The 26,268-nt window shown below is 46.2% G+C and overlaps 1 protein-coding gene and 1 long non-coding RNA gene across 2 annotated transcripts; one reads left to right on the top strand and one right to left on the bottom strand.

Moving 5' to 3' along the window:
- Positions 1-920: 920 nt before the first annotated feature.
- On the bottom strand, positions 921-20,160 carry LOC132593764 (uncharacterized). The gene is made up of 4 exons (XR_009559574.1): positions 20,003-20,160; positions 19,669-19,741; positions 4,353-4,566; positions 921-3,180 (listed from the first exon to the last, which is right to left on the bottom strand). It is a non-coding gene; the product is annotated as an uncharacterized lncRNA (long non-coding RNA).
- LRATD2 (LRAT domain containing 2) lies at positions 20,055-25,875 on the top strand. Its single transcript, XM_030875787.3, has 2 exons — positions 20,055-20,614; positions 21,142-25,875. Exon 2 carries the CDS (start codon positions 21,238-21,240, stop codon positions 22,174-22,176), a length of 939 nt encoding a protein of 312 aa, XP_030731647.1. The 5' UTR covers positions 20,055-20,614; positions 21,142-21,237; the 3' UTR covers positions 22,177-25,875.
- Positions 25,876-26,268: the final 393 nt, after the last annotated feature.

Below are 26,268 nucleotides of genomic sequence, written 5' to 3'. Positions count from 1 at the left end.
CTTACTCTCTGATTTGCCTGTAGACACAAAGTCATTTCCCTTTTTCCCCTTAAAATAGATGAGATAGGTGGATATTTCCAAAAAGTATTTTATTAAAATCCAAACAAAAACACAAAGGAAATAATTACAAGAAATATAAACAGCACGTAATTGCCCTATTCCCACGTTTGACACTAAAATCACCAAATAAGCTTTAAGAGCCCCTTTTCTAATCTCTTTACTTTATGGCAGTAGTTCTCAAAGTGGAGCCCCCAGACCAGAGTATCAGCATCCTGAGAACTTGTTAGAAACACAAATTCACAGGCCTTAGCCCAAACCTACTGACTCTGAACCATGGGGGTGGGGTTAGCAATAAGTGTTTTAACAAGCTCTGCAGGAGATTCTGATGTAGCCAGTGTCTGAGAGCCTGCTACCTTAGCAGAATTATTTGCCAGTTTCTTGTAGGTAATTAAGCCCTGTCTCCTTTTCTTCCAGCGGCGTTGGGTAGAGCCAAAGGTTTGGAATCAAAGAGTACTTGCAGCCACATTGTGACTCTGCCCTGTTATCAACAGCTGTGACATCTTGGGCCGGTTGAATAACCCCTAACTGCCTGGGGTCTTAATTCCTTCACAGGTAAAATGGGATATTACTTGTTAGGATTATTTAAAGATTAAATGAGATGAGACCAGCAAAATGCCTACTCACTGTCTGGCTCCATGCAGGACTAAACAAAGTCAGCTAGTTCTTTTAAAGTCTGCATCTCAGTTATGCAGCCACAGGTCAGTCCAGCAAGAAATGTCTGGTGTGTACAGTCATCTTATTTTCAAAAAAAAAAAAAAATATATATATATATATATAAGTTCCCTAAATTCAGTTCAAACCTCCCCATACTCCTAGCTACTCCCACTTCAGCTAGGTGTCGAGACAAAGAGTCCAGCTTATTTCTTAACTGATTTACTGGAATTACTGACACTCATCACTCCCTGGTGGTTAATATGGCCTTTCCTGGCTGGGGCTGGAGGAATTTCCCTCCTCTAGGGCGTTTCCATCCTCTTCACCTCCAAGGGTCTTCCATCAATCCTCTCTTCTCCATTGAACCATAAACAGCCTCCAACCGTATGATAAATACTCTCAGAATTAATCACATTCAGAAACAATCATTCACTCACAGGAACCAATTCAGAAACATCGGAGTATAAGACAGACACGGGAACATTGTTTTTGTGTGTGTGTGTATTTTTTAACAGTTTATTGTTTTGAATAAGGAATCCATATCTATGATTAAAAGGTTCAAATATTATAAAAGGGAATGTAATGCAAAGTTACTCTCTTTCCCAACTCTGGTCCTTAGATCCCTACTCAGAGGCAACCATGCTTATAAGCTTTTCGGGTAAACTTACAGAAATAGTCTATATGTGGAAAAATCATGGGAAAAAAACATGAATATGTATATATATTACCTATCTCATCCTTTGTTTTCCATAAAATGTAATATATTATACATCCTGTCTGCACCAGGAATATGGAAAGTATGACGAATAAGACTAATAAGAGACTTTAATCACCTGCCAAGTCCTACGTAGGGGAAGCCTGAGAGTCGGGGCGATGTTACCTGCAACATAAAAGAATCTTATCCTGTCTCTTGTATCTCTGGCTGCACACAGATGCTCTCTTGATGGCTGTATCCATGTGTGGGTGTGCATATGTGCGTGCATGTGTGTCTGGCCTTACTCTCCACACAACTGTGGCCACACACATCTTTGGGGATCAACCTGTTTTCTCTCCCGCCAGCCTGGTCACTCATCAGTCTTAGACTGGACTTCTGATACCTGGGTTGAATTTGCCCCTTGAAGCCCTTGTGATAGTGACTGGCTCTCTGTTAGTTTTTCTCATGCCCAAGTCTGTGTGGCAACATCTCAATTTACTGGGGACTCCCACTTGACATTGCTCAAGCCTTAAAGCCCAGCGTCCCGGGCTGCTCACCTTCTTCTCCTGCACTTCTGACACCCACTGACAAGCAGCCTGTGGGATCCTAGTCCATCCCTCCCCCAGTTTTACAAATGGGAAACATGGGGCCCAGGCCTAGGCTCAGGGAAGTCCCCAAAGGAACATGGAGGGCCTGGGATCATGAGTCTAGCATCAGCTTGGACAAAGTGGGGTTGGACATCTAACAGTAGTAGGTTTGAGTCCTGGCTTCATTACATGAGATCTGTGTTTTCTTGGCTCTGGACCCTCAGTTTCAATATCTGTAAAGTGGGATAATAATAATTACTTACAGATTAATTAGAATTATTTTTAAAATGGCAGAACACCAAATAGTAAATATTATAGGATAATGATAATTTTGCAAAATTTAAGTTACATTCCTGTATTTCTTAAAGAGGTTCACTCTCAGAGCTCCAGCTTTCTTTCTTATTTCTGTAAACATTTTTAGCACATATAGAAAATTTACACATAAGGGATACAAAGATTATCAAGACTCCGCCTTTGTCCTCTAGAGGTGTGGTGGAGACAGCCAGCCAGTTCCTAGAGCTCAGTAAGGGCTTCCTTCCCAGGAAGTGTGATGAGAAGCTCTGGAAACTGAGAGCACTTTATCTACCTGCTGTTGACAAAATAAAGGGCAGAGGCAGGTCTAGGGTGGGTACGACTGCTGGACCAAGGCCAAGATGGGCTGAAATGGGAACACATGTTTCCTGGCATATTTCCTCAATCAGGCCCAGGGATCACACAGTTACTCGCTTCCATCCCAGCTCCTCTCCAGGATTTTCCAAATACTATAGACCCGTGCCACTTTCATTTCTGAGCTTCCAGATGTGCAGGGACAGAAGAGTCCCCCTCCTCTGCCCCCAGGCATGTCCTTCCACCTTTCACATTTGGGCCCCAGTGACACCTCCAGATAAAATAAGCTTCTGAGGATAATTTGTCAAGCACACGATTCAGCAACAGGGCAGGGAATCTCTCCTGACTTCTGCAGATAGGGGCTTACATCACAGCATGAAATATGTTTACCCTTATCTTCGCACACAAGAACAAATTATCCCGCCCCTGTTATAAATCCATCAGCCCTGCTTCTGTGGGTAGGTTTCTGCGTAAATCTCCAGCAAACTCTACTTAGCTGACTGTTCACTTTGGTTTGCTGCCTTTTCCCGGCTCTGTGCTCACAAAATTGTCAGTCTCACTAGAGGACATGCTGGCTTTTATCTGTAGACAGAAGAAAAGAAAGAGAGCACTCATCAGTCTTAGACTGGACTTCTGATACCTGGGTTGACAGAGTCACTGCTGTCACCCAAACCACATCAACAAGGGCATGTGTCTTCTCTCCCAGCTGAACTGCAGTAGCTCCCTCCCCTCCTCTCCACCAAGCCCTGGTAAGAAAAGTCCTTAACAGACTGGGAAACCAGAACTTACCAGCTTCCAGGTCCTCCTGTAGACTCACCCCGTTCAGGATGGTTAGTACCAATAGATGATCATGAGTGGGGTGAGGAACCTGTCCAAGGGGCTTCAGTAGCATCAGTAGGTCCCAAAGCCAAATGACCAGGATCAGGAAGGGGGAGGGGAAACTTTCCATACAGCTGACTGCTAATTGAACATCAAACACTAAAGTAAATATCCTTGGCCTGGGTGCTCATGTCTCAAGGACAACAGTATGGCCTAAGAAAATGATTTTAACAAATTGTTAGCAATGGGGGCTTCCCTGGTGGCGCACTGGTTGAGAGTCCGCCTGCCAAAGCAGGGGACGCGGGTTCGTGCCCCGGTCCGGGAAGATCCTGCATGTTGCGGAGCGGCTAGGCCCGTGAGCCATGGCCACTGAGCCTGTGCGTCCGGAGCCTGTGCTCCGCAATGGGAGAGGCCACAGCAGTGAGAGGCCCGCGTACCGCAAAAAACAAACAAACAAAAAATTGTTAGCAATGGCGGCTTCCCTGGTGGCGCAGTGGTTGAGAGTCCGCCTGCCAATGCAGGGGAAGCGGGTTCGTGCTCTAGGCCCGTGAGCCATGGCCGCTGAGCCTGCGCGTCCGGAGCCTGTGCTCCGCAACAGGAGAGGCCACAACAGTGAGAAGCCCGCGTACCGCAAGGGAAAAAAAAAAAAAAAAAACGTTAGCAATAACAACAGTAGCTATGGCGCCCTTACCTTCCAGAGGGCTAAGCTCCACTGAGCGCTCTCTCATTTGCCCTTAACTCTCCAGGTGCATTACATTGCAGGGATCACCACTGCCCAGAAGAGGAGTATACTGTTAAAACTAGGGAACTGAAGCTCAGGGTTAAGTGAGGTGCTCAAGGGCACACAGGTGTAAGAGATAGCGCTTGATTAGCGTGGGTGGTCTGACTTCAGAGCCTTTGTTCTAAATCAGGGCTTCCCAAGCCTTAACACTCACCAGAATCTCCTGGTGATCTTGTTAAACTGCAGATCCTCGTTCAGCCAATCAGGGGTGGCGTCTGAGATCCTGCATTTCCAGCAAGCTCAGCTCCCTCCAGCGTGAGGCCCATACTGCCTGTTGGTAACCACTCTTGGAGAAGCAAGGGTTGGCCTGATCCAGCCCTGAAAAGTGAAACGTGAGTATCTCTGCTGGTCCCCCAACTGCTTGTTACCTGTCCACAGAGGAAGAATGGAAATTGGGAGTGAGCTGGTAGAAATTTTATAACTATTTGGCGGTTATTTTATGTCTGCTGAGTGTAATAATAATTTAAAAATTGGGCTTCTATATCATTGTATTATATTCTTCATTCGTCTAATAATTTATATCTGTTATTTTACAAAGGTATCAGCTCACAAAAAGTTGGAAGTTATAAACAAAACAAAACAAACAGCCTGGCCCTTTTTTGCAGATAATTTGAAAATTACTTCTCTAAACTACTACACTGTCCTGGCTTCCTAACCGATGGGGTGTCTGGGACCAGGGTACATGTGTGTCTGTGGGTGTGGGTGAGGATATCTGTGTATATCTGTCTGTCCCCCCTCAATGCTCATTTCACGTAGGTTCCATTTCCTTATGGTTTTAGGGGCATTCCTGCCTATCTAGCCTCATATGCAGATGGAGACTACCATCCATAAAACTCCACAAGTAATGTGGATTCTGGTTCGTCCCTTCCTAGGTTTTTTTGTTTGTTTGTTTTGGTTTTTTTTTGCGGTACGCGGGCCTCTCATTGTTGTGGCCTATCCCATTGTGGAGCACAGGCTCCGGACGCGCAGGCCCAGTGGCCGTGGCTCACGGGCCCAGCCGCTCCGCGGCATGTGGGATCTTCCCGGACAGGGGCACGAACCCACGTCCCCTGCATTGGCAGGCGGACTCTCAACCACTGCGCCACCGGGGAAGCTCCCCTTCCTAGTTTTGGAATCTCGGCCAAGTCATTCAACCTCTCTGAGGCTGATCTGTGAGGTAAAACCCACCCACTGTGTGGCAGGGATGCAATGATATAAAGCACACAAAGTGCTTAGCACAACACCTGGAACCATCCCTAGCAATCAATAAAGAGCAGATACAATTATTATTAGGGGGGAAAGAAACAACAGCAAGAAACAAATTCATATCAGACATTCATCGACTTATCGGAATTTTTGAGAAAATGCCCTGATACTCTGCTAAGCACGGGGTAAGCAAGATGCTGTACTTCTCTCAACAAAATTAAATTAAATTTCTTCTTCAACTTAGAACAGTTAGAGCCCCATTTCTCACAAAAGTCGACAACTACAGTGAAATTTTAATCCTAACGTTTAGGCAGAATAATGCCCCAAGGCGCTGCAAGATGTCTGAGCATCAAGCAAAAATGTGATTATTTTCATTCTGCTCCAGAAACTTAGGCAGGTGCGTGAACTAACACAGTTTAAAAAGATTTTCAATAACAAGCCCTTAAACAAGGCGCGTTTTATTTAACCTTCAGTTAAGCAGGAATCCAGTTAACTAGAGATGGTCAAGGTGGGAGGGTTCCTGGTTAATGGCTTTAGATTCTGCCTGTAAGTCATTTACATAATGACTCAGGAGGCAAAAGCCCCTGGGGCTTGAGGATAAGGAAGGAAAAGGGCTGAGGACTGTATTGGTAAGAGTTGATCTAGTCCCTGACAATGGGGACAGGAATTTGTAAATCCCTAGGTGAGGGAAAATTGCCCTGGTGGGAAACAGAATCTTTGTGACCTTGCCAAAATGGCAAACTTCATGCCCAGGTTACTGTTGTGTTTAAGTGTCTGCAGGGACGTAGTGATTTGGTACAGCACACTGAAATCCAATTTATTTATCTTCGTTGGCACGTCCCCAAAGCTCTAATGACCCAGGCCCTCCCACGGTAATACATTGGTCAAATTAGTCAGGGTCCCCAGGTTGTTTCTTTTTCCTTCTCCCTGGGCCATCCTTACATGGGAAGTTCAGGTTCCTCTTCCCAGTGGGGACATCTTCCATCAGTCTGTTTCTGCAATCAGTATGGGCATGCTAAATCCTAAGAAACCTGTTTGAAACCCTTGGACTAACTGCTCTGGGTGAAGCATGCCCCACTTAAAGGAGGAGGAAGAGGAAAAGGAAACAGTGAGTTAATGGCTGCATTTTGCCTCACCAAGAAGCTCTGTCCTATTGTTTGTGACGTCGATGGTCAGAGTGCAAAGGAGCCATGTCCAGTGGGGTTTCGATTCAGACCTGCCTGGGTCCACATCCAGTTGGTGGGATGACTGGCCAGCTCTGTGATAGGAACAAGTCACTTCTGACACTTCACGTTCCCCAGCTCTAAAATGGGTATTAGGATAATAATAGTACCTGCCCTGTGAAGTTGTGAGGAATGTTAACCAGGTAATGATTACAAGTAGTTAGCACAGTGCCAGGCACAGAATAAATCCTCCTGCCGTCTCAGAGATAGGACCTCATCTTTTTACTGGTTCGTAGTGGAGAGTAGCAGAATATGCTACCCCAAAATAGGCCACTTTGGTACAACGATTATTTTGAATTGAAGGCAATTGAGAAGAAGATATAAGAAAAGCTCTGCACCTTCCCCCTAGTTACCTAAAAACAGAACATAAATTTCCCTTGTTAAGGTGTCCCCTTCCCCACTTTTTTTTTTTTTTTTTTTTTTTTGGCTTGTGGGATCTTAGTTCCCAGACTAGGGATTGAACCCGGGCCCTGGCAGTGAAAGCACCGAGTCCTAACCACTGGACCACCAGGGAATTCCCTCTCCTTCCCCACTTCTGTACCAAGAGGGGCATAACAACCTTATCATTGGAGACAAGATGGCACCCAGAAAGGGTCAACATGAACAAACCTTAGCAACTAGCTTTTATCCCCCATTAGTTTCCCCACATATTTGCATTCTCACAATTTTCTGCCCCTAGAAGTTCAAAGCCCTTTTCCTTTGTCTTGTCACTTCTCTACAAAATTATCGTTCTTGGCTAAGATGCTATACAAGCCCAAGCTCTAATATCCCTTTATCTACTTATCACAAGAGTGCTCCCATGTGTACATGATACACACATTAATAAACTTCTATTTGTTTTTCTCTTGTTAATCTGTCTTTTGTCAGTCTGATTTGAGGGCCCCAGCCAATGAACCTAAGATACATAGAGCAAAAACTTTTTTTCCTCCCCTACAATAGGTATGTGCAGAGTGGTTATAGCCCCTCCGATTTGCAAAAGCTAGGTCAACATAGCTTCTGTAGTTATATTGTTGGCTCAGTCTCTAAATAAATATCCCTTGCCTGACATTCCCAACTGCTTTTAAGACTCTTAAGGCAAAGGCCCTATTCTATGCACTCATTAATCCAAATACTTCAAAAATGTTTACTGATCATCTACTAAGTTGTTCAGGAGGTGCTAGTTGGGGTGATGGGTCTGTGAGCTCCCAGAGGGCAAAGATCAGGTTTCAGTCCCTTTGTTCAGCAAGTAGGAAGGGTGCGTGACTGTAACGTAGTAGGTGTTCAGTAAGGATTCCTGGAACTGGACTGCCAGGCACAGCAGCTGACTGCCAGGTGTACTGGTGCACATTCAGCTCCAGCCACAGGGCCCAGGGCAGGGCTAGATGGAAGGTAAGTCCTCACCATGTAAAGACAGAGCTCCATCCCACTCTTTACTCCACTCCAGTCAGATAACTCATTCAGTCAACTGGAAATCAACCGGTCATGCAATGAACTTTAGCGAACCTTATTTGTTCTCCTTACTAGGCGTAACAGGCCCTTTCTGCTTTCCTCCTCTTGTGTTTTGTTTTTTCATTTCTCTTCCTTGACCCACTTTTACTCCATCAAGCTTCCTCCTGGTTCCACTTAGCAGCTTAGCTTTGCAAACCTGAGCACATACCTGAAACTCAAAAATCACTCTTTGAAGAGCTGTTTCTCTTGACACATACAGAATGAGGAATGTCAGGCTAATCCAAAGAAGGACTTACTTACTCAGCACATATTTGTTAAGCATCTACTGTGTGTAGGATATGACACTGGACACTGAGGGTGTGACAGTGACATGTCAAAGTCTGGACTCCTGAAGAGACAGGCAGGCAATGACAAGCAAATAAGCAAATACCATCACTACTGTAATAGGCGTTTGTAGGAAGCAAGCAGGGGCTGAGGAAGAGTGAGGTGGGTAAAAGGCTAGTTAACAAAGCTCGCTCTCTAAGGACTTGACTTGATTGGAAGCAGAAAGAATGTGAGGAATTTAGCTTTGTGAAGAGTGAGATGAACAGAAACCAAGGACTGGTGTGGCCGAGGCATACAGGGCGATTGGGAAACTGGCAGATAAGCCTAGAAAGATGGTGAAGACTCAGACTTATGAACGCATGCAAAGGCGATGGCTTCATCACCCACAGATGGGACCAGGAGGAGTGTGGAGCATGAAGACAGAGGAACTCAGCCATATGGGTTCCTGTCTGGGCAAGGTGGATAGCAGGAGGTTACCCCTACTCCATGGCACTGTCCCGTATATGAATCTTGGCTCTGCAAATCACTAGTGGTGTTGCCATGGGCAAGATCCTTAAATTTACTATACCTCTGCTTTCTCGCCTGTAAAATGAGGATAATGATAATAATGCCTACCTCACAGGTAGGGATTACAGGAGTGAATACATATAAAGCTCTTAGGGTGGTGCTGGATACAGTAAGCATTCAATAAATGTTAGCTGCTACTATCTTGTTTCTTTGTTTAGTACCACCTTTATGAATTCTCTGTCACCTGAGGTGAGATCCTCAATATCAAAGGTTCAGAAACCCAACTCTGCCAACCCACTGAAAATGGACTCAGCCCACAGAGTCAGACACATAAAACCAGCCCCCGCAGCTTACTGAATGGCAAAAAGAACTGTAATTACTAGGTCAATATGTCATCTTTGTAAGCACGTCTATAGGGGCAGAAGAAAGCCTCTTAGAAGGTCGCTCGCTTGGCAGGGAGTAAAAGGGAGTAGAAGATGCTCAGTAATGCTAGGGCTGGAGTTCTGGCTCTGTGACAGCCAGCCTCGTCCACCTCCATCAGACTGGGAATTCCTTCTTCACAGACCCCACTCTCAATTTTGTGCAGGGGGCTATCTGCTTTAACAGAAGTTGCTTAAAACACGTAACCCTGGAGCCTACTTTAGCCCATTTCTTCCTCTGGAGATTTACTGTCCTCCAGAGACAGGCATTCATCTTTAGGTACTGTCTCGGGCAGCTTGGGCTACCATAACTAAATACCACAAACTGGTGGCTTAAACAACAGAAATTTATTTTCCTACAGTTCTAGAGACTAGGATTCCAAGATCAGGGTGCTGGTTATATCAGGTTCTGGTAAGGCCTCCTTCCTGGCTTGTAGATGGCCACCTTCTCACTGTGTCCTCACAAGTCAGAGAAAGGAAGCTCTGGTATCTGTTCCTCTTCTTATAAGGGCACTAATCCCACCACGGAGGCTTCATCCTCATGACCTCATTCTAATCCCAATTATCTCCCAAAGGCCCTACACCTCCAAATACCATCACATTTGGGGTTAGGGCTTTTACATATAAATTTGGGGGGGACACAAGCAGTATATAACAGGTATGTTAATCCTTTTGAGACTTGTTGATGCCTTCTGCATATCTTTGCTCTTATCCTCATAGGAAAGACAAACTCATTTCACTCTTGCCCTCAAGGGTCCAAGAGGTAATATACTGAAGACAGAGACATAAGGTGTCATGGAAACAGCTAGAAGAGCCAAATGCAAGCCACACATGTAATTTAAATTTGTAAAGTGGCCACATTAAAAAAAGTAAAAAGAAACAGGAGATATTAATTTTAATAATATATTTTGTTCAGCCCAATAGATTTAAGATGTTATAATTTCAATATGTAATCAGTATGGAAACATTAGTAAGATCTTTTACCTTTTTTGTACTCATTCTTGGAAATCGATGTGCATTTTACATTTATGACACATTTCAGTTCAGATGCTTAATAGCCACATGTGAGTGCTGGCTACCATGTTGGACAGTACAGAGATAGAATTTCATGGTGAACTTAGCTGTGTTACCTGGGCCCAACTTCTTAACCCCCCTGAAACTCAACTGCTTAGTACAGTACCTGGTGTACCCTAAGCATTTAGTACATTTTAGAATTCATTTTCTCATCTGTAAATTGACAATATTCCCGCACCATTAAAGCTGTTGTGAGGATGACTAGAGATGACCCACAGAAAGCCTTTTCGCTTATTAATTTAACTACAATGTATTGAGCCTAGCACTGTTCTAGGAGGTCGGGAGAACCCAGTAAACAAGACAAGGATCCCTGATTTCATAGCGTGTATCGTCTAACTGGGAGAGATAATAAACTAAAATAAATTAATAAAGTATAGAACACTAAAAGGTGATAAGTGAGTTGAATAAGTGATAGAGAAATAGAGCAGGAAAGAGGATAAAGGGTATTGTGGATGACAAATGTCGCCTGCCATATCGGTAAACAAAGGGTGTTTCAGCCATCAAGCCATCAGCCACTGCAGTCACCCTGACTCTGCACCCTGAGGGGATTCGGGATGGAAAAAAAAGAAAAAAGATACTGGCCCTGGATAGTTAAGGTGCACATCAAAGGAATGATTTCAATGAGCCCAGACTCTTGCATCTTCCCATATATAGAAAAATGCTAAATTCATTAACTTGAGATGTCTGGTTTTTCTTTAACAGTAATCTTTTGATGTTCTGACTACCTGGTTTCTGTTGCAAAAGCTCCTATCTATCTTGGTTCTTCCTTTACCATTTTTGTAGCCATCCCTCAGAGCTATCTGAGTGGCTGCCTCCCAGACTTAAGTTCTCAGCAAGCCTGAGGAATAAAACATAATTCTCAACTTTCAGGTTGTGCGCTTTTCTTTTTCAGTTGACAGTATGTATGGGAGGACATTTGAAATTTTGAATAGGGCTCTTGGGGAAAGCTCACCAAGAAGCTAACATCTGAGTCAAGACTAAAGAGCACACCATGAAGATATCTGGGGAAAAGCGTTCCAGACAGAAGGAACAGCAAATGTTGAGGATGTGGGGGAGAAGCATGCCAACCACGGGGGAGGCAGAGCAAGGGGACAGTGCATCTGGAGGTGTGAGCGATGGGGCATCAGACAGGGAATGAAGGAGGCAGGCAGGGCTGTGGGGCTATTTTAGGGACTGATACTGAGCAGGACCCTGTGCGGCTCCTGGGCACAAAGCCTTTCTGTGTCCCCCATTTCTCTGATGACAGGAAACAGGCTTTATTCAGCCTCCATGACCCTCCCTGAGTTCCAATGGGCAGGTTCAAGTAGTTGTTAATTAGGGAAAGGAGGGGATGCAGAGACAGGGGAGGAACAAACAGTCAAGAGAAACCATAGTGCAGCCTTGGGACGAGGTCCTGGTTCCCCATCAAGGGATGCACACAACAACATCTTTGAGCTGTTTTGCGGATACTGAAACCCCCACCAGGTGGGAGAAGTTAACAGTTAATGGTTAAGGACAGTCTGCTGCCCACAAGCACGGAGACCCCAGACTGGCTGGAACCAGAAGGTTGATGATGCCGACTCCCTCCAAACCTCCCCACCAAACCATCAGGAGAATGTCCACCAGCTGATCACGCCCTCTTTGAACCACTCCTATAAAACTCCTCACTACCCCCTCTGGGTTGGGACACACAGTTTCAAGGGCATTAGTCTGCTGTGACCCCCTTTGCCTGGCAAAGCAATAAAGCTAATTCTTCTCTACTTCACCCAAAACTCTGTCTCCGAGATTTAATTTGGTGTTGGGGTAAGAGGCTGGATTTAGCTTCAGGACTTTGGCTTTTCTCCAAGGGAGACAGGGAGCCATAGAGTTTTGAGCAGACCTGGCTAGGCTCGCTGTCTCAGAGGATTGCTGGGGGCTGCTGTGTTGTGAATAGACTATAGGAGGGTGAGTCCTTCATCAGGATCCCTTGGCCCCAGGCCTAGAAGTGGTTTGGGGAAAGCAGACAGAAATCGACCAACAAGATGTAGTGAGCCCAATGCCCCAGTTACTGGGTGGGGGGTCCCCCTAATCTGTCCTGCAGAAGGCTGCACTGAACACCGTCTTCCTCTCTCTTGTCGGAGCTCTTCTTCCCTGGAAGCATGAAGAATGGCCAAGGAAAGAAAAGGAGGTTGGGTTTGCTCTGCCGAAGCTTCTCTCTCGTTATTGACAGCCTTGTCTCTTCTCTGAATAGCTCATCATCCCCTTCTTGCACAAGAAGTGCAAAATAAGATGCTTAGAATTTAGATTTTTTTTGAAATCCCTACATTTGGATTTGCAGATATGCCAATATTTGGATTTGTAGAGCTGTAATTTAAGCTAGTCTCTCCCCTGGAACCACCTGGTGAAATGCATCTTTCATGAGGCTTCTGCAGGAGTCCAGCTACAAGCTCAGACTCCCCGGCACAAATCAGACTCTGGTTCAACACCAACAATATAATGTCAGGGGTCTCCTAAAACAGCCAGCTTCCAGGAGCCACAAGCCTCGGTGTTTTCCAACTGGTGATCCCTCTTCCAGGAAAGGGTTAAAAGCTTCCTCACAATTTAGGCACAGGATTAATGCATGGAGAGCTGAAGGTCTGGGGTGCGTGACAGCCCCAGACCACTTCTCAGGGCATCTCCTCCACATACCAAACCACAGGGCAGACCAGCTCTTGCCCAGCCTGCTTGAGAGAGCCTGTTCTGGGGATCTGAGGGGAAAAGGAAATAAAATGCAGAAGCCAAGGAAAAGGACACTCAAAAGCCTCTGTGCTCCCTTCCTTAATCTGAAGATGGAGGAATCATTCAGCCAAAGTGCAAAACTGTTTCTGCAGGTTTTAAAGCCCAAGACAGGCTGGGAGGGTGAAGAGAGAGGGCGCAGCTGCAGGCCAGTCCTCTCAAAGGAGAGACAGGCCCAGCCCTCACCTCCTGGAAAGAATCCAAGTAAAAAAAGAAAAAAAAAAGAATGAATGCCAAAAGCATGTAATATTTATTGTCTCTTTTACTGGATAACCCAGTTTGCCTAGCTGCTGCTGTTTGCATAACCTTGCCTGGAGATGGCAACCCTTTATGAGAGTGAGGTCTAGACTAGAACACCTGACTCTCCTTTCTCCCCTCCCCCTTCCCTGCTCCACCCCCAGCAATATCCCCAGTCCGCTCAGGGGCAGAAAAAGCAAGTACCAGGTTAGGGAGCCACCAAGGTAAGGCAGCCAAGTGTCCCAGTTTGCCTAGGACATGGGACTTTCAGTGTGAAACCAAGATCGTCCTGGGCGAACTGTGACGAGTTGGTCACTCTACATCCAGAAGACAAAGCAGCCCCCTGGTCCTCAGACTGGCCAGTGTCTGGATGAACAACACACATGCTGGTGCTCCTGAGGCCGCGTGACATGGCGTGAAAAGTATGGGCTTGGAGCCAGCCAGATTTGGATTTGAATCCAGCTTCTCCCACTCATAATCCGTAAGATTCATACTCCTGAGCCTTTGTGTCCTTATCTGGGAAGTGTAAAGAAACGGGATCGGTATGGACATTTAGTAAGCTGACGCCTGGAACAAATGGTTATTCTTTGGCTTCCCATATTAAAATCATCATCTGGCTCTAACATGGGCCTAACCTAGGGTTTGGTAGGTGTGAATAACACGTGGCATCTACACAGTCTTCAGGATTTTCGAGGTGCTTCCACATACACTGTCTCACATGACGATTCCCAAGCGAGGCAAATAGTATCACGAACCCCACTTTAGAGTTTGGAAAAGGAGGCCCAGAGCAAGTAAGAGATGGCTCCGAGGTCATGAACCTGGCAAACAAGACGCCGACCCAGGTCATGTGTTTTCATTCTGCTACCACTCACTTTCTATGTCTCAACAGAACCCCAGCTGTGGGTAACAGGCATGGGGAAGTCTGGAAGTTTCCCAACATAAGGAAGTTGTGGAGGAACCTGTTTTCCAGCAAACTCACTCAGCTATCTGCCCTTGCCGTGAGCCTGGGGCCCAGCCCTGGGAACAGGCAGAGTTAGACTGCCGAAGCAGGCAACTCTGCTCTCCTGATTCTCTTTTGTACATTCTTGGGTCGAGCCATTTAAACCGAGATCTCCACTACACCTGCAGAGTCGGGGGCCAATGCCTTGTCAGGTAGAAACATCTCTTCTCGATTATTCCCCTCTGCTCTGGACAGGAATGCTGTGAGAGCAATTAACTGGCATTCAACACAGCTTGTTTTTATTGAGTGCCTCCTCCAAGGAGGTGTGTGGAATGTGACACTTGGGTCACTGCTGGGGGAGGATGAAGCTACAGTATGGCTGGGAATTCAAATCTAACGTTTGAATTGAATCTAATGGCTGCTCTTGGGGAAGGTGCCTTGGTGGCTTTATCCCTTGTTCACGAGGCTCCATCTGCAGGGAAGGCCTTTCCGCCCTATGGCCTGGTCATTTATAGGACCTCTCTCATCCCTTTACAGTCCATTTCCCATAGGGCAGCCAAAGTGACAACCCTAAACCCCCAAAGCTTTCCCATGGCTCTAACTGCACCCCTTTATCACATACCTTCTCACTGACTGTGCTCTAGTCGCAACCTTTTATCCCCCCTTTTTCCTAAACACTCCAATTCCTTCTCACCTCAGGCCTTTGCTCTTGGTGTTCCCTGTGGAGGGAATGCCAAGGCCACCTCCTTCAAGTCTCAGCCCAAGTTTCACTTCTTTAGGAGCCCATCTCTGACCATTTTATCCAAAGTAGGCCACCTCACCCCTGCCACCCTCTCTGTAGCCACAGTTATTCAACCCCATTACCCTAGTCTATTTCTTTATGGCCCTTATCGCTCTCAGAAAGGAATATACAGTTACTTAAACTTGTCAATTGTCTCCTCCTGTCAACACATAAAAGCCATTAAGAGAAAGGACTTTGTCTACTGAGTCTGTGGCTTTTTATCTCTGGAGCCCAGTAAAGCCAGACACTCAAATATTTGTTAAATATTGAAGAATGTATTTGTCTCTATTTAAAACAAAGTGGTTATGAGCACAGGCCTTGAAGTCAAGCAGACCTGTGAGATCTTACCAGCTGGAAGAAGTCACTTAGCCTCTCTAAACTTAATTGTCTTTTATAACAGAATTAGAAGCTCACTCAATGGTAGATGTCATTGTTAATTTTAGAGTTGTGTCACCCCCACTAGTCCAAGCCCCTGATGGCAGGCACTTTAACATTCATCTTTGTATCAACATGTCTTGAAACTTCCCCTCCGCATCCTCTACTTTCCCTTCCTGTAGGACATGTCACACTGTCTTAAAGGAGTCTATATATTTCATGGGGACATGAATACCTACAAAACCTAACACAGTGCCTGTTGTAGAATAAATGTGTGGTGTTTAAGACTAACAGGTACCTAGCAGGTCTTCAAGAAATATATTTTGAATCAAGCTCTCTTTACTATTATTTTTTTTATTGGAGTGTAATTGTTTTACAATGTTGTGTTAGTTTCTGCTGTACAACGAGGTGAATCAGCTATATGTGTACATATATCCCCTCCCTCTTGGACCTCCCTCGCATACCCCCCAATCCGCCCATCTAGGTCATCACAGAACACCGAACTGAGCTCCCTGCGCTATACCGCAGGTTCCCACTAGTTAGCTATTTTACACATGGTAGTGTATTTATGTCAAACCTAATCTTGCAATTCATCCCCCCCTCCCCTCCCCGCCCCAGGAGTCCACACATCTGCTCTCTACATCTGCGTCTCTATTCCTGCCCTGGAAATAGGTTCATCTGTACTATTTTTCTAGATTCCACATATATGTGTTAATATACAATATTTGTTTTTCTTTTTTTTTCCCCATCTTTATTGGAGTATAATTGCTTTACAATGTTGTGTTCGTTTCTGCTGTACAACAAAGTGAATCAGCTATACATATACATGTATCCCCATATCTCCTCCCTGTTGAGCCTCCCTCCCACCCTCCCTATCCCACCCCTCTAGGTCTTCACAAAACATCCAACTGATCTCCCTGTGCTATGCAGCAGCTTCCCAATAGCCATCCATTTTACATTTGGTAGTGTATATATGTCAATGCTACTCTCTTACTTCATCTCAGCTTCCCTTTCCCCCGCCGTGTCCTCAAGTCCGTTCTCTACGTTTGCGTCTTTATTTCTGCCCTACCACTAGGTTCATCAGTACTGCTTTTTAAGATTCCATATATATATATGTGTTAGCATACGGTATTTTTCTCTTTCTGACTTACTTCACTATGTATGGTAGTCTCTAGGTCCATCCATGTCTCTACAACTGACCCAATTTCGTTCCTTTTTATGGCTGAGTAATATTCCATTGTATATATGTACCACCATGAGGTATCACCTCACACCAGTCAGAATGGCCATCATCAAAAAAAAAATTTACAAACAATAAATGCTGGAGAGGGTGTGGAGAAAAGGGAACCCTCTTACACTATTGGTGGGAATGTAAACTGATACAACCACTTCGGAGAACAGTATGGAGGTTTCTTAAAAAGCTAAAAATAGAACTACCATATGGCCCAGCAATCCCACTACTGGGCATATACCCTGAGAAAACCATAATTCAGAAAGACACATGCACCCCAATGTTCATTGCAGCACTATTTACAATAGCCAGGTCATGGAAGCAACCTAAATGCCCATCGACAGGCAAATGGATAAAGAAAATGTGGTACATATACACAGTGGAATATTACTTGATAATATTTGTTTTTCTCTTTCTGACTTACTTCACTCTGTATGACAGACTCTAGGTCCATCCACATCTCTACAACTGACCCAATTTCGTTCCTTTTTATGGCTGAGTAATATTCCATTGTATATATGTACCACCATGAGGTATCACCTCACACCGGTCAGAATGGCCATCATCAAAAAAAATCTACAAACAATAACTGCTGGAGAGGGTGTGGAGAGAAGGGAACCCTCTTGCACTGTTGGTGGGAATGTAAATTAATACAACCACTTTGGAGAACAGTATAGAGGTTACTTAAAAAACTAAAAACAGAACTACCATATGACCCAGCAATCCCACTACTGGGCATATACCCTGAGAAAACCGTAATTTAAAGAGACACATGCACCCCACTGTTCATTGCAGCACTATTTACGATAGCCAGGTCATGGAAACAACCAAAATGTCCATTGACAGATGAATGGATAAAGAAGTTGTGAATCAAGCTCTCTTTAGAAGACATTTTAAATATATGAATTAAAGAATAATACCAGATGCTATGTGATCAAGTGCTGACTTACATATAATCAAGTGATACAATGTATAATGTAGAAATTTGATGGCAGAGGTGGCCAACACAGAGTCTCCCAGGGCCAGTCAAGGAACTAGTAAGTGAGGTGGGTAGGACAGGGACTGGGGCCAACTGGAGGCTACATCTCATCTCCAAGGCAACCACTGCTCAGCTCTAGCTTTTTGTTGCCATCCTGGAATGTGGGCCCAGTGGTCTCATACATTAGCACTTTCAAGTGAATCTGAATTTTTATGTGAGATTTCCCAAGTCTCCAAATTACTGACAGTTAATTTAAATTTATTAAACAAGCATTGAGATGAGCAAAGCATGTTTGGGAGCCATTCTGTAAACTATGACCAAGAGCCCTGGGGGATCAGATGGAGGCTGGGCCCTAAACAGGCATTCATGGAAGAAGTTACACAGGAGACAGGTTATTGAAATGTCCAAGAATTCCCCTAAGGCGTCCATCAAGCATTTATTGAGTACTTACTGAGTGCCAGGCATTGGGATATAAAAATGACTCAGAGCCTGCTCCCTCCGAGACTTTATAGTTGGTCAGTTCAAGAACTGTTGTTGAGCCACAACCGGGTACCTGAACAGAGCTCATAAAGGCAATAGGCTAGACACCTGGACAACAAGGTGTTGTTTCCTTACTCATTAGATCTGTGCCTCAGAGTGCTGGCAGCAAACTGTCATACTACTGTGTCCTTCTGTGGATTCTCCCATCACCAGGCAAACTACCCAGTACCACCTAGGGGCAAAGTGGCCTACCACAGCTGATGGTAGCAGAGGTTCCCCAGCCTGACAGACATGGGATGACTTGCCATTGCCTCTTTCAGTCTAAACCCCCTCCCTCCCTGTAAAATGGGCGTCTACATGAGTTCACATGCTAGTGGCAAATACTAGTCAGGTTAAACAGCAGCTCCCAGAGCACGTGTTATCAAAAAGTCCAGGGAGGAGACTCATCTGGTCACACATGCCTGAGGCTGGTCAGAAAATACTTAATCTATACAGCAGACATACAGAAGTCTCTTTTGGTCTAACTTATACTGTGATCTTAGACTTGCTGAAGGACTAACTTCCATCACAGCCCTGCCAATATTGATTGTTGGGGCTCAAAAGTACGTAAGTAGATTAATTTTTTTTCCCCCCTCAAACTAAAAAGGATCACAGTGGTGTTAGTATATTCCTGTTTCCACTGGTCAGTATACACACTGAATAATAGTGTTACCTGGAAAAACGGAGTGAAAAGAAACAGTGATGGAAAACAGGGTAGAGGAGGTCTTGAGTTGCATTCTTAATTCCACCAAGAATTACTTTGGGTGTTCCAGTGTTCCAGTGAAAGTCTAAGCTTGTTTATTGTCATCCCTCCACCCCGACTCCAATCCATTATTTAAAAAAAGAAAAAAGGGCTTCCCTGGTGGCGCAGTGGTTGAGAGTCCGCCTGCCGATGCGGGGGACGCGGGTTCGTGCCCCGGTCCGGGAGGATCCCACGTGCAGCGGAGCGGCTGGGCTCGTGAGCCATGGCCGCTGAGCCTGTGCGTCCGGAGCCTGTGCTCTGCGATGGGAGAGGCCGCGGCGGTGAGAGGCCCTCATACCGCAAAAAAAAAAAAAAAAGAAAAGAAAAACCACTTTGGTAGCTTCCATCTTAGGTACAAGAAACAAAACCAACAAAGAGGGGAGAGGCAGGAACTGTCCTCTTGTAGTGGAGGTTAATAGGCAATACTAGTCTCCTGTCACTTCCTTCTGTAAGTCAGCAGGAAGGAAATATATCCACTGAGGGCCTCTGCTAATATGTTCTTAAAGACAATTAGGCAATTCCTACATCCTCTACCCCCAAAATAAACAAGCAGAGGTGAATGCTTTCTTTCACTATCCCGTGTATGAACTTGTAACTCTCAAAACAACAATGGAGGTTATGAAATCAACTTTGTACTAACTTCGAGGGACATTATTAAGAGCCCGGGTCTTGGAACCAAGTCAGCAACTAAGTCTTCATTCTGTTTTATACTGTTTCCTTTCTGTGAATTTTTTTCCTATCTGAAAGTTTCACAGGGCTTATTCTGGTAATACCTCTAAACGGAAGCACTTCTCCAGCTGTCCTAGTACAAAATTCTCTTCTGTGACCTTTGGCAAGAAATCGGTTCTAGGAAAGAAAAGAAAGAAGCAAAAGTTTGTTTGCTTTCTAATGACTGTTCCTCCCTCTCCAGGTACTCTGGGGATGAAGAGACGAAGGGGAAACGGAACAAACACCAAACTCTTAATCCCTCTTTCCTTTCTACACTGGCAGGTGGCGTTTGCTTTCCAACTCCATTTTGAAGCTCACAGCTCCAAAAAATACGACCTGAGCAAGCAGCGAGGACTTCACAACAAGGTCTTGCTCTAAGAAGGTAAGCAAAGATCCTACCGGTTAGGCGCGAAGACCGCCAGTCCAGTCGACCCATCGGTTATTTACCGGCGGGATTTAAACCGGCTCCGGAGCGGGGGCGTGGCCTGGGCGGAGCCCCGTGGCCCGTGTGGGCGGGGCGGAGGCGGGGATGCCTGAGGCTCAGCGCCGTGCAGGAAAGACCCGGGCTCCGGGAGCGAGCGCCTGTCTCTTTAAATGCCAGCGGCTGCTCTCCCGCCCTGGGAGCCCGGAGCCGGATCTACAATCCGGTCTCTGCCGGCGCTTGTTGCTCGCCCGGACCGAGCGGCAGCTGCCGCCACGGGGCACCAAGGCTGCTTCCTTCACCTCCTTCTAAGGAGCCCCACCTCCCCCAAGAGTAGGTTGAAGGGGAGAAGCGGCCCCAGGCAGAGGGAAGGGGTGCTGTGTGAAGAGGCGCCGCTCCCCACCTTCAAGTCTTGAGGCGCTGCGTAGCCGCGGGGGCAAGACATGCGCTGCTCCCCCATGACCAACCTCGCAGCCGCTGGCGCCCGGAGAGGAGAGACTGCGGAGCCCACACCTGCAAACTCGCACTAGAAGTCTCAGGGTGCGGCGGGGGGCCCCTCCCAACTCCCCACGGCCTCCACCTCTAGGCGGGTGAGTTTGCGCAGGTAACCCGAGCTAGAGGGCGGGGGGAGGGGCGGGCAAGACGGAAGGAGAAAGCACCGCAGGTGAGCCAGGTAGGGCGGCTCACCTGCCCGGGCCGCGCTGCGGGGTCCTAGCCGGTTTCCTCAGCGATTGATATGGGGGCGTCTCTGGGGTAACTTAGGACCCTGAGGTGAAAGGAGGGGGCTAGGAGAGGGGAATTAAAGTTTCTTTTCCTTTCTCCCTCCTGCTTGGGATTGGCAGGTAGGGCGCTGGCGGAAGCGGTAGGAGTCGCTGATGCAATGGGCTTTTGCCCGGGCGAGGTGAAGGGCTGGGGGCGGGGGAGAGCTGGAGTTGCCCGGCCTCCTGCGACCGTGACCCTGGAGGCGGAAGAGTGAGGAAAAGCTCGCCACATCTGAGACTCCCCGTAAAATGGCTCCAAGTGCCCGACACCCAACCTTTCTTCCTCCTCTTAAGAACAAATCGCACGTTTCACGGAAGGGCTCCTACATGGCTTCCTTGCCTTCCTCTCCCAACAGGTGGTCTGAGCCCCTGTCCGGGGACCTGTGCCAATGACCCTAGTGGTGGTTTCGCTTTCTCCTCTCACGGCGGTGTGAACGTGTGTCCGCAGCGTGATGGGCAACCAGGTGGAGAAACTGACCCACCTAAGTTATAAGGAAGTTCCCACTGCCGACCCGACGGGCGTGGACCGGGACGACGGGCCCCGCATCGGGGTCTCCTACATCTTCTCCAATGACGACGAGGACGTGGAGCCGCAGCCGCCGCCCCAGGGGCCGGATGGCGGTGGCGGCGGTTTGCCTGACGGCGGGGACGGGCTGCCGCTGCCCTCGCCGCAGCCCTATGACCCGCGGCTGCACGAGGTGGAGTGCTCCGTGTTCTACCGCGACGAGTGCATCTACCAGAAAAGCTTCGCGCCGGGCTCCGCGGCGCTGAGCACCTACACGCCCGAGAACCTGCTCAACAAGTGCAGGCCTGGCGACCTGGTGGAGTTCGTGTCGCAGGCGCAGTACCCGCACTGGGCTGTCTACGTGGGCAACTTCCAGGTGGTGCACTTGCACCGGCTGGAGGTGAGCAACAGCTTCCTGACGGACGCGAGCCAGGGCCGGCGCGGCCGCGTGGTAAACGAGCTGTACCGCTACAAGCCGCTGAGCCCCAGCGCCGTGGTGCGCAACGCGCTGGCGCACGTGGGCGCCAAGGAGCGCGAGCTGAGCTGGCGCAACTCGGAGAGCTTCGCCGCCTGGTGCCGCTACGGCAAGCGCGAATTCAAGATCGGCGGCGAGCTGCGCATCGGTAAGCAGCCCTACCGGCTGCAGATCCAGCTCTCTGCGCAGCGTAGCCACACGCTCGAGTTCCAGAGCTTGGAGGACCTGATCATGGAGAAGCGGCGCAACGACCAGATCGGGCGCGCCGCGGTGCTGCAGGAGCTCGCCACGCACCTGCACCCCGCTGAGCCGGACGTAAGCGACAGCGACGCCGCGCGGACTACGCCGCCTCCCGGGCGCACCCCCGCGCCCGCCCGGGAGGAGGGGGCCCGAGAGGCGGTGGTTCGCTGACCGGCGAGCTGAGAGCGGAGCTGTGTGAGGGAGCTGTTTGTAGCAGCCGCTGCTCCCTCCCTTCTCTCACTCCCTCCTCCACCACCTTCTGGGCCCCATCTGGGCTCCTGGGCCATTTGGAAAACGGAGAGTTGGCGAAAAGCGCAGCCAGCTGTGGCTTGAGTTTGTTATCTTGGACGGAGGAGGAAGAGGGAGCAGGTAGGAGCACTTTGGCCGGGGGCGCTTCTGGGCTTCTTGCCCGCCGGCTCAATCTGTCTTCCTTTCCCGAGGTGAGGCACACTGTGGACTTGCCAGACACTTAATCCCTGCTGGACTTGGGTCCAAAAATTGACGCCTCTTATGCACTTAGGGGTGGAGAAAAGTTCAGAGTACCAATGCCTGCTGTTGCCTTCCGACCGCTTCCCCTCCTACCATGGCCTTGGAGGATGCCCTGTAGTAAAGCCAGAGCAGATTTGTGGTGGTGCTACCTCCAAAGAGCAGTGTGAGGGATTCGGGAAGCTGGGGTGATTTATCTTGTGGTTTTTCTGGGGTGCAAGGCTGGTAAAACCAGGACCAAGTCTGGGAGCCACAGACTGAAATCAAGCAGCCCCCTGTGAAGTGCAAGAAGTAGTTGAGTAAACTTGGGCTACAAAACAAAGATTTTGCTACATGCCCCCTCCCCATCCCCAAGCGATTTGTCTTCTGGAGCTGGCTTCCAGCTGAGTCTCCTGGGCCATCGCCACTTCCCAGGTTACATGTAAATCATTGTCAGGGGCCAGCTAAAGGAAGGATTCAATTTTGGTTCTGTTTTGCTGCCTTTGTTTCTTGCTTGCTATTGTAGGCACTTACAGCTGTGGTATTTGTTATCAAAGGAGGGAATAGCCCTTTGTGTCTCTGATCTAATTAAGCCTGCTTGGCCATGTTCATCCCCAGGTCACACGGGAGGTTGGCTGCTGCCACCCCATAAGGTATCCACTACAGAAACAGCCAAACAGGGTTGCCCTGGCAGGAATCAGTCAGTTTCCTGTCCATTCCCCGACCTGACTCTCTTCCTGAATAGTGAAGGTAACTTTTTTTTTTTTAAATTTAAGGCTTTGGTGTGGTGGTCCTGTGAATTTTTTTTTTTTCCTTCATTGCCTCGTCCCCCTCACTCAGTTTTGTTTTGCTGGTGGTAAAATCTTAGGCTTGAGGCATATTTCAGTGATAGTTGTTTATTTTGGTAGCCACACTCGATGCAGTTTAATTCAAGGTGTAAAGTCTTGTTATATTGCTACAGTCTTCTTGTCGCTTGGAGAACACCCCTTCAGAATGCTTTCTCAATGAAGGGGGTGACAGCAATCATAAATAAATGCAACCTGGTGTAGTCAGCGCCAGATCTGGTGACAGTCCTAAAGCATGGATTGGTGATGGTGGGATCTGTCCGAAGCAGGATGGCTGATACTATTTGAATCTGCTGCTGTGTTTGCTTTACTCTGAGGCTTTAAAAAATGTGTACAATCTGTCCTTTGTTTTCATGTGAGCTCTTTAATGATATGTGCCCTTGATTTCAGAATCCTCTGCTGCACATGGGCATTGCTAATGCTGTCTCAAAAGTTGAGTGAAGTTTCTTTTTTTTCTCTTGGGAATCATTATAGATTACGCTGAACAAGTCATTTTGTGACCCAATTCTTACAGCTGGAGTAGACTCATACTTGAGTGTTCCACAGTGGTGGCCATCCTCAGGCCTCCTGGCTGGAGATCTTTAAATCAAGGCAACAAAACTTGAAGGATTTCCTTGTACACGTACTTTTTTTAAACTTGGGAATTTGAGGCCATAATTTTTAAAAGCCTAGACCTTTATAGCACCTCAACATGAAATTATTTCATTACAAGGGCATTAGCTATGGTCCCTGTTTTAACAGGAATCCCCAAACAGGTCCTGTCAATGTTAAAGATGAACCACACTCAGCCCTGGTCCAGGAATTTGGAGAAGCGTCAGTCTCCTGTTGGAAATGTTGATCTAGTTTTCTTGTTTAATAATCTCGCAGCTTTGCGTTTGTATTCTTTTGCTCATGGAAAAGCGGAGCAAGGTAAACGTGGGTAAAGACATTTAGGAGAGCCTTCTAGATTTGGATTGTCTTTTATGTTTAACACCATCAAGGGAAAGTTGAATGTAATGACATTGTGCAGACAGCAAGAGAGAAGAACAGAGCGGCACTGTCTAGCAGCTCTGGGCTAGCCAGCCAGCTCTCTTTTCCACTGCTCGGTCTCTGTCTCCCTCCTTCACCCCTCAATGGAAAGTGAATGTCATTGGTCACACCGAGGGACAGCAGTGACTCTGTTACAAACAGCTTTGTGAGAAACCTCAACTTGAAGGAAGAACTCCTATAAAATCCATATCAGTAGTAGCATTCTCCCTCTAAGAGAAGAGGTTTTTGATAACAGGGCTTGAACATGATCTAGAAGAGGAAAGATCTACTCCAGATGCTGCTTTATCACGTGTTTTTACAGGGTACCAGAGATGTGAAGTACGTAATGCTTCGGAACAGTGATTCTGTTGGAAGTTTTATTAGGGTCATCATGCTTAAAGTAAAGCACCAATCAGCCACTGAAGGTTGCAAGGAAAGGGGACTGAATCAACTGTTGGCATCTTTCTCAAAGATGGCAGTGTTGTGGATAAGAGTTTTTAATGTCCAGGCAATGGCTACATCTGGCACTTTACAAAATATATATATATATTTAATAATTTTTGTTTCTCCTTAGGACTAAGATTCTAGAACTGTTTTGTACTGTGAATTACGGATGCTCTTTGAAGGCAAGGAATATTGATTCTAATGTTCTTTAGAAGCTCTGGCAGGGATAAGCAGGACACCCAACTGGAACGGATGCTAAATGTAATCAGACAAATTATATTTTCTTACTTGAGCAAATATTTTATTGAGACTGCTTATGTATGGCAAAGGAGCCTACAACTTCAGCTACACAACTTTTTATATTGAAAGAACTCATAGTTTTTGTAGTTTTATTCTACATTTCATTAAAAATGACTTTATAGCACTAACAAGCCTAGCAGAAGACTTTACTCCAGACCTTTAAGGAAATTTTTAGTTTTTATGAAAAATGACACTTCAGTAGTTAAATTTCTCATGTCTTTGCTGCTTCTGGCCCTAAGAGCACCAGTCGACAACACCATAACCACATGGAAACATATTTTTGGAAGCAAAACTTTAATTTTCTACAACATATGCTATGGAGAGTGAAGAAAATTTAAGGATTACTTGTTTTCTATTTTTTTTCTCTTAACAAATGGAATCCACTGTGTTGAAGACTCTTGATATTATGTGATTGTCTAACCATTGTTTTTTTGTAAATCAAAATAAAATCTAGTGTGATCATCATTGAAAGGATTTGTTTGGAAAGTTACATTTTATTTGTGAATTTTTTTTTTTAATCAGGGTAACTATAAACTTGACTGGTTTATTCAGCTTTTCATTATGTTTTGTTCTTAGCGATACTTGTGACCCATGGAGAATTACATTGACTAACTTGATAAATTTCATGTATTTTATTTCCTAGTGAATTGTGTAAACTTTATTTTTGTTGAAGATTATATGTTAAATCAATGTTATGTTCTCACACCACTTCTTGAGAAGGAGGTTCAGATTTGAAATTGTATCATTTCCTTCAAAATGAAGGGCAAGTGCTTAGTTAAATAAAAGATTGATGACATCTTTTAAACCATTTCCTCTTCACTATGTCTTATTACAATAGAATCTGTCAAATCCTTTTGACAAATGCTCTGAGGGTTTACAATAAACCATTCATTAGAATTAACTCTATTTATACATGGGTTTTTTCCATTTGTATACTTTCTGCCAGTTTTGGCCCAAATCCAAGCTCCTCAGCTTAACTGCAATTTTTCTGAAATATTAAGTGTGTTTCATCTTTACATTACTCAGTAAACATTTTGATGAATTCATTTAGTGACTGGAAACCCTCCCTGCATTTACTGTGTGGGAATTAATCACATTGCTTCTAGGCTCCATGTTCATGAAGAACATCTTGTGAACATACATTTTCAATACACATTGATTTTTTTCAGGATCAGTGCAAACGTTGCCAGAAGCCACACTC

This window comes from Globicephala melas, chromosome 17 (genome assembly GCF_963455315.2).
Source record: "Globicephala melas chromosome 17, mGloMel1.2, whole genome shotgun sequence".
NCBI lineage: Eukaryota > Metazoa > Chordata > Mammalia > Artiodactyla > Delphinidae > Globicephala > Globicephala melas.
Note: the sequence above shows the minus strand (reverse complement) of the source record. Positions and strands in the feature narration are given on the sequence as shown.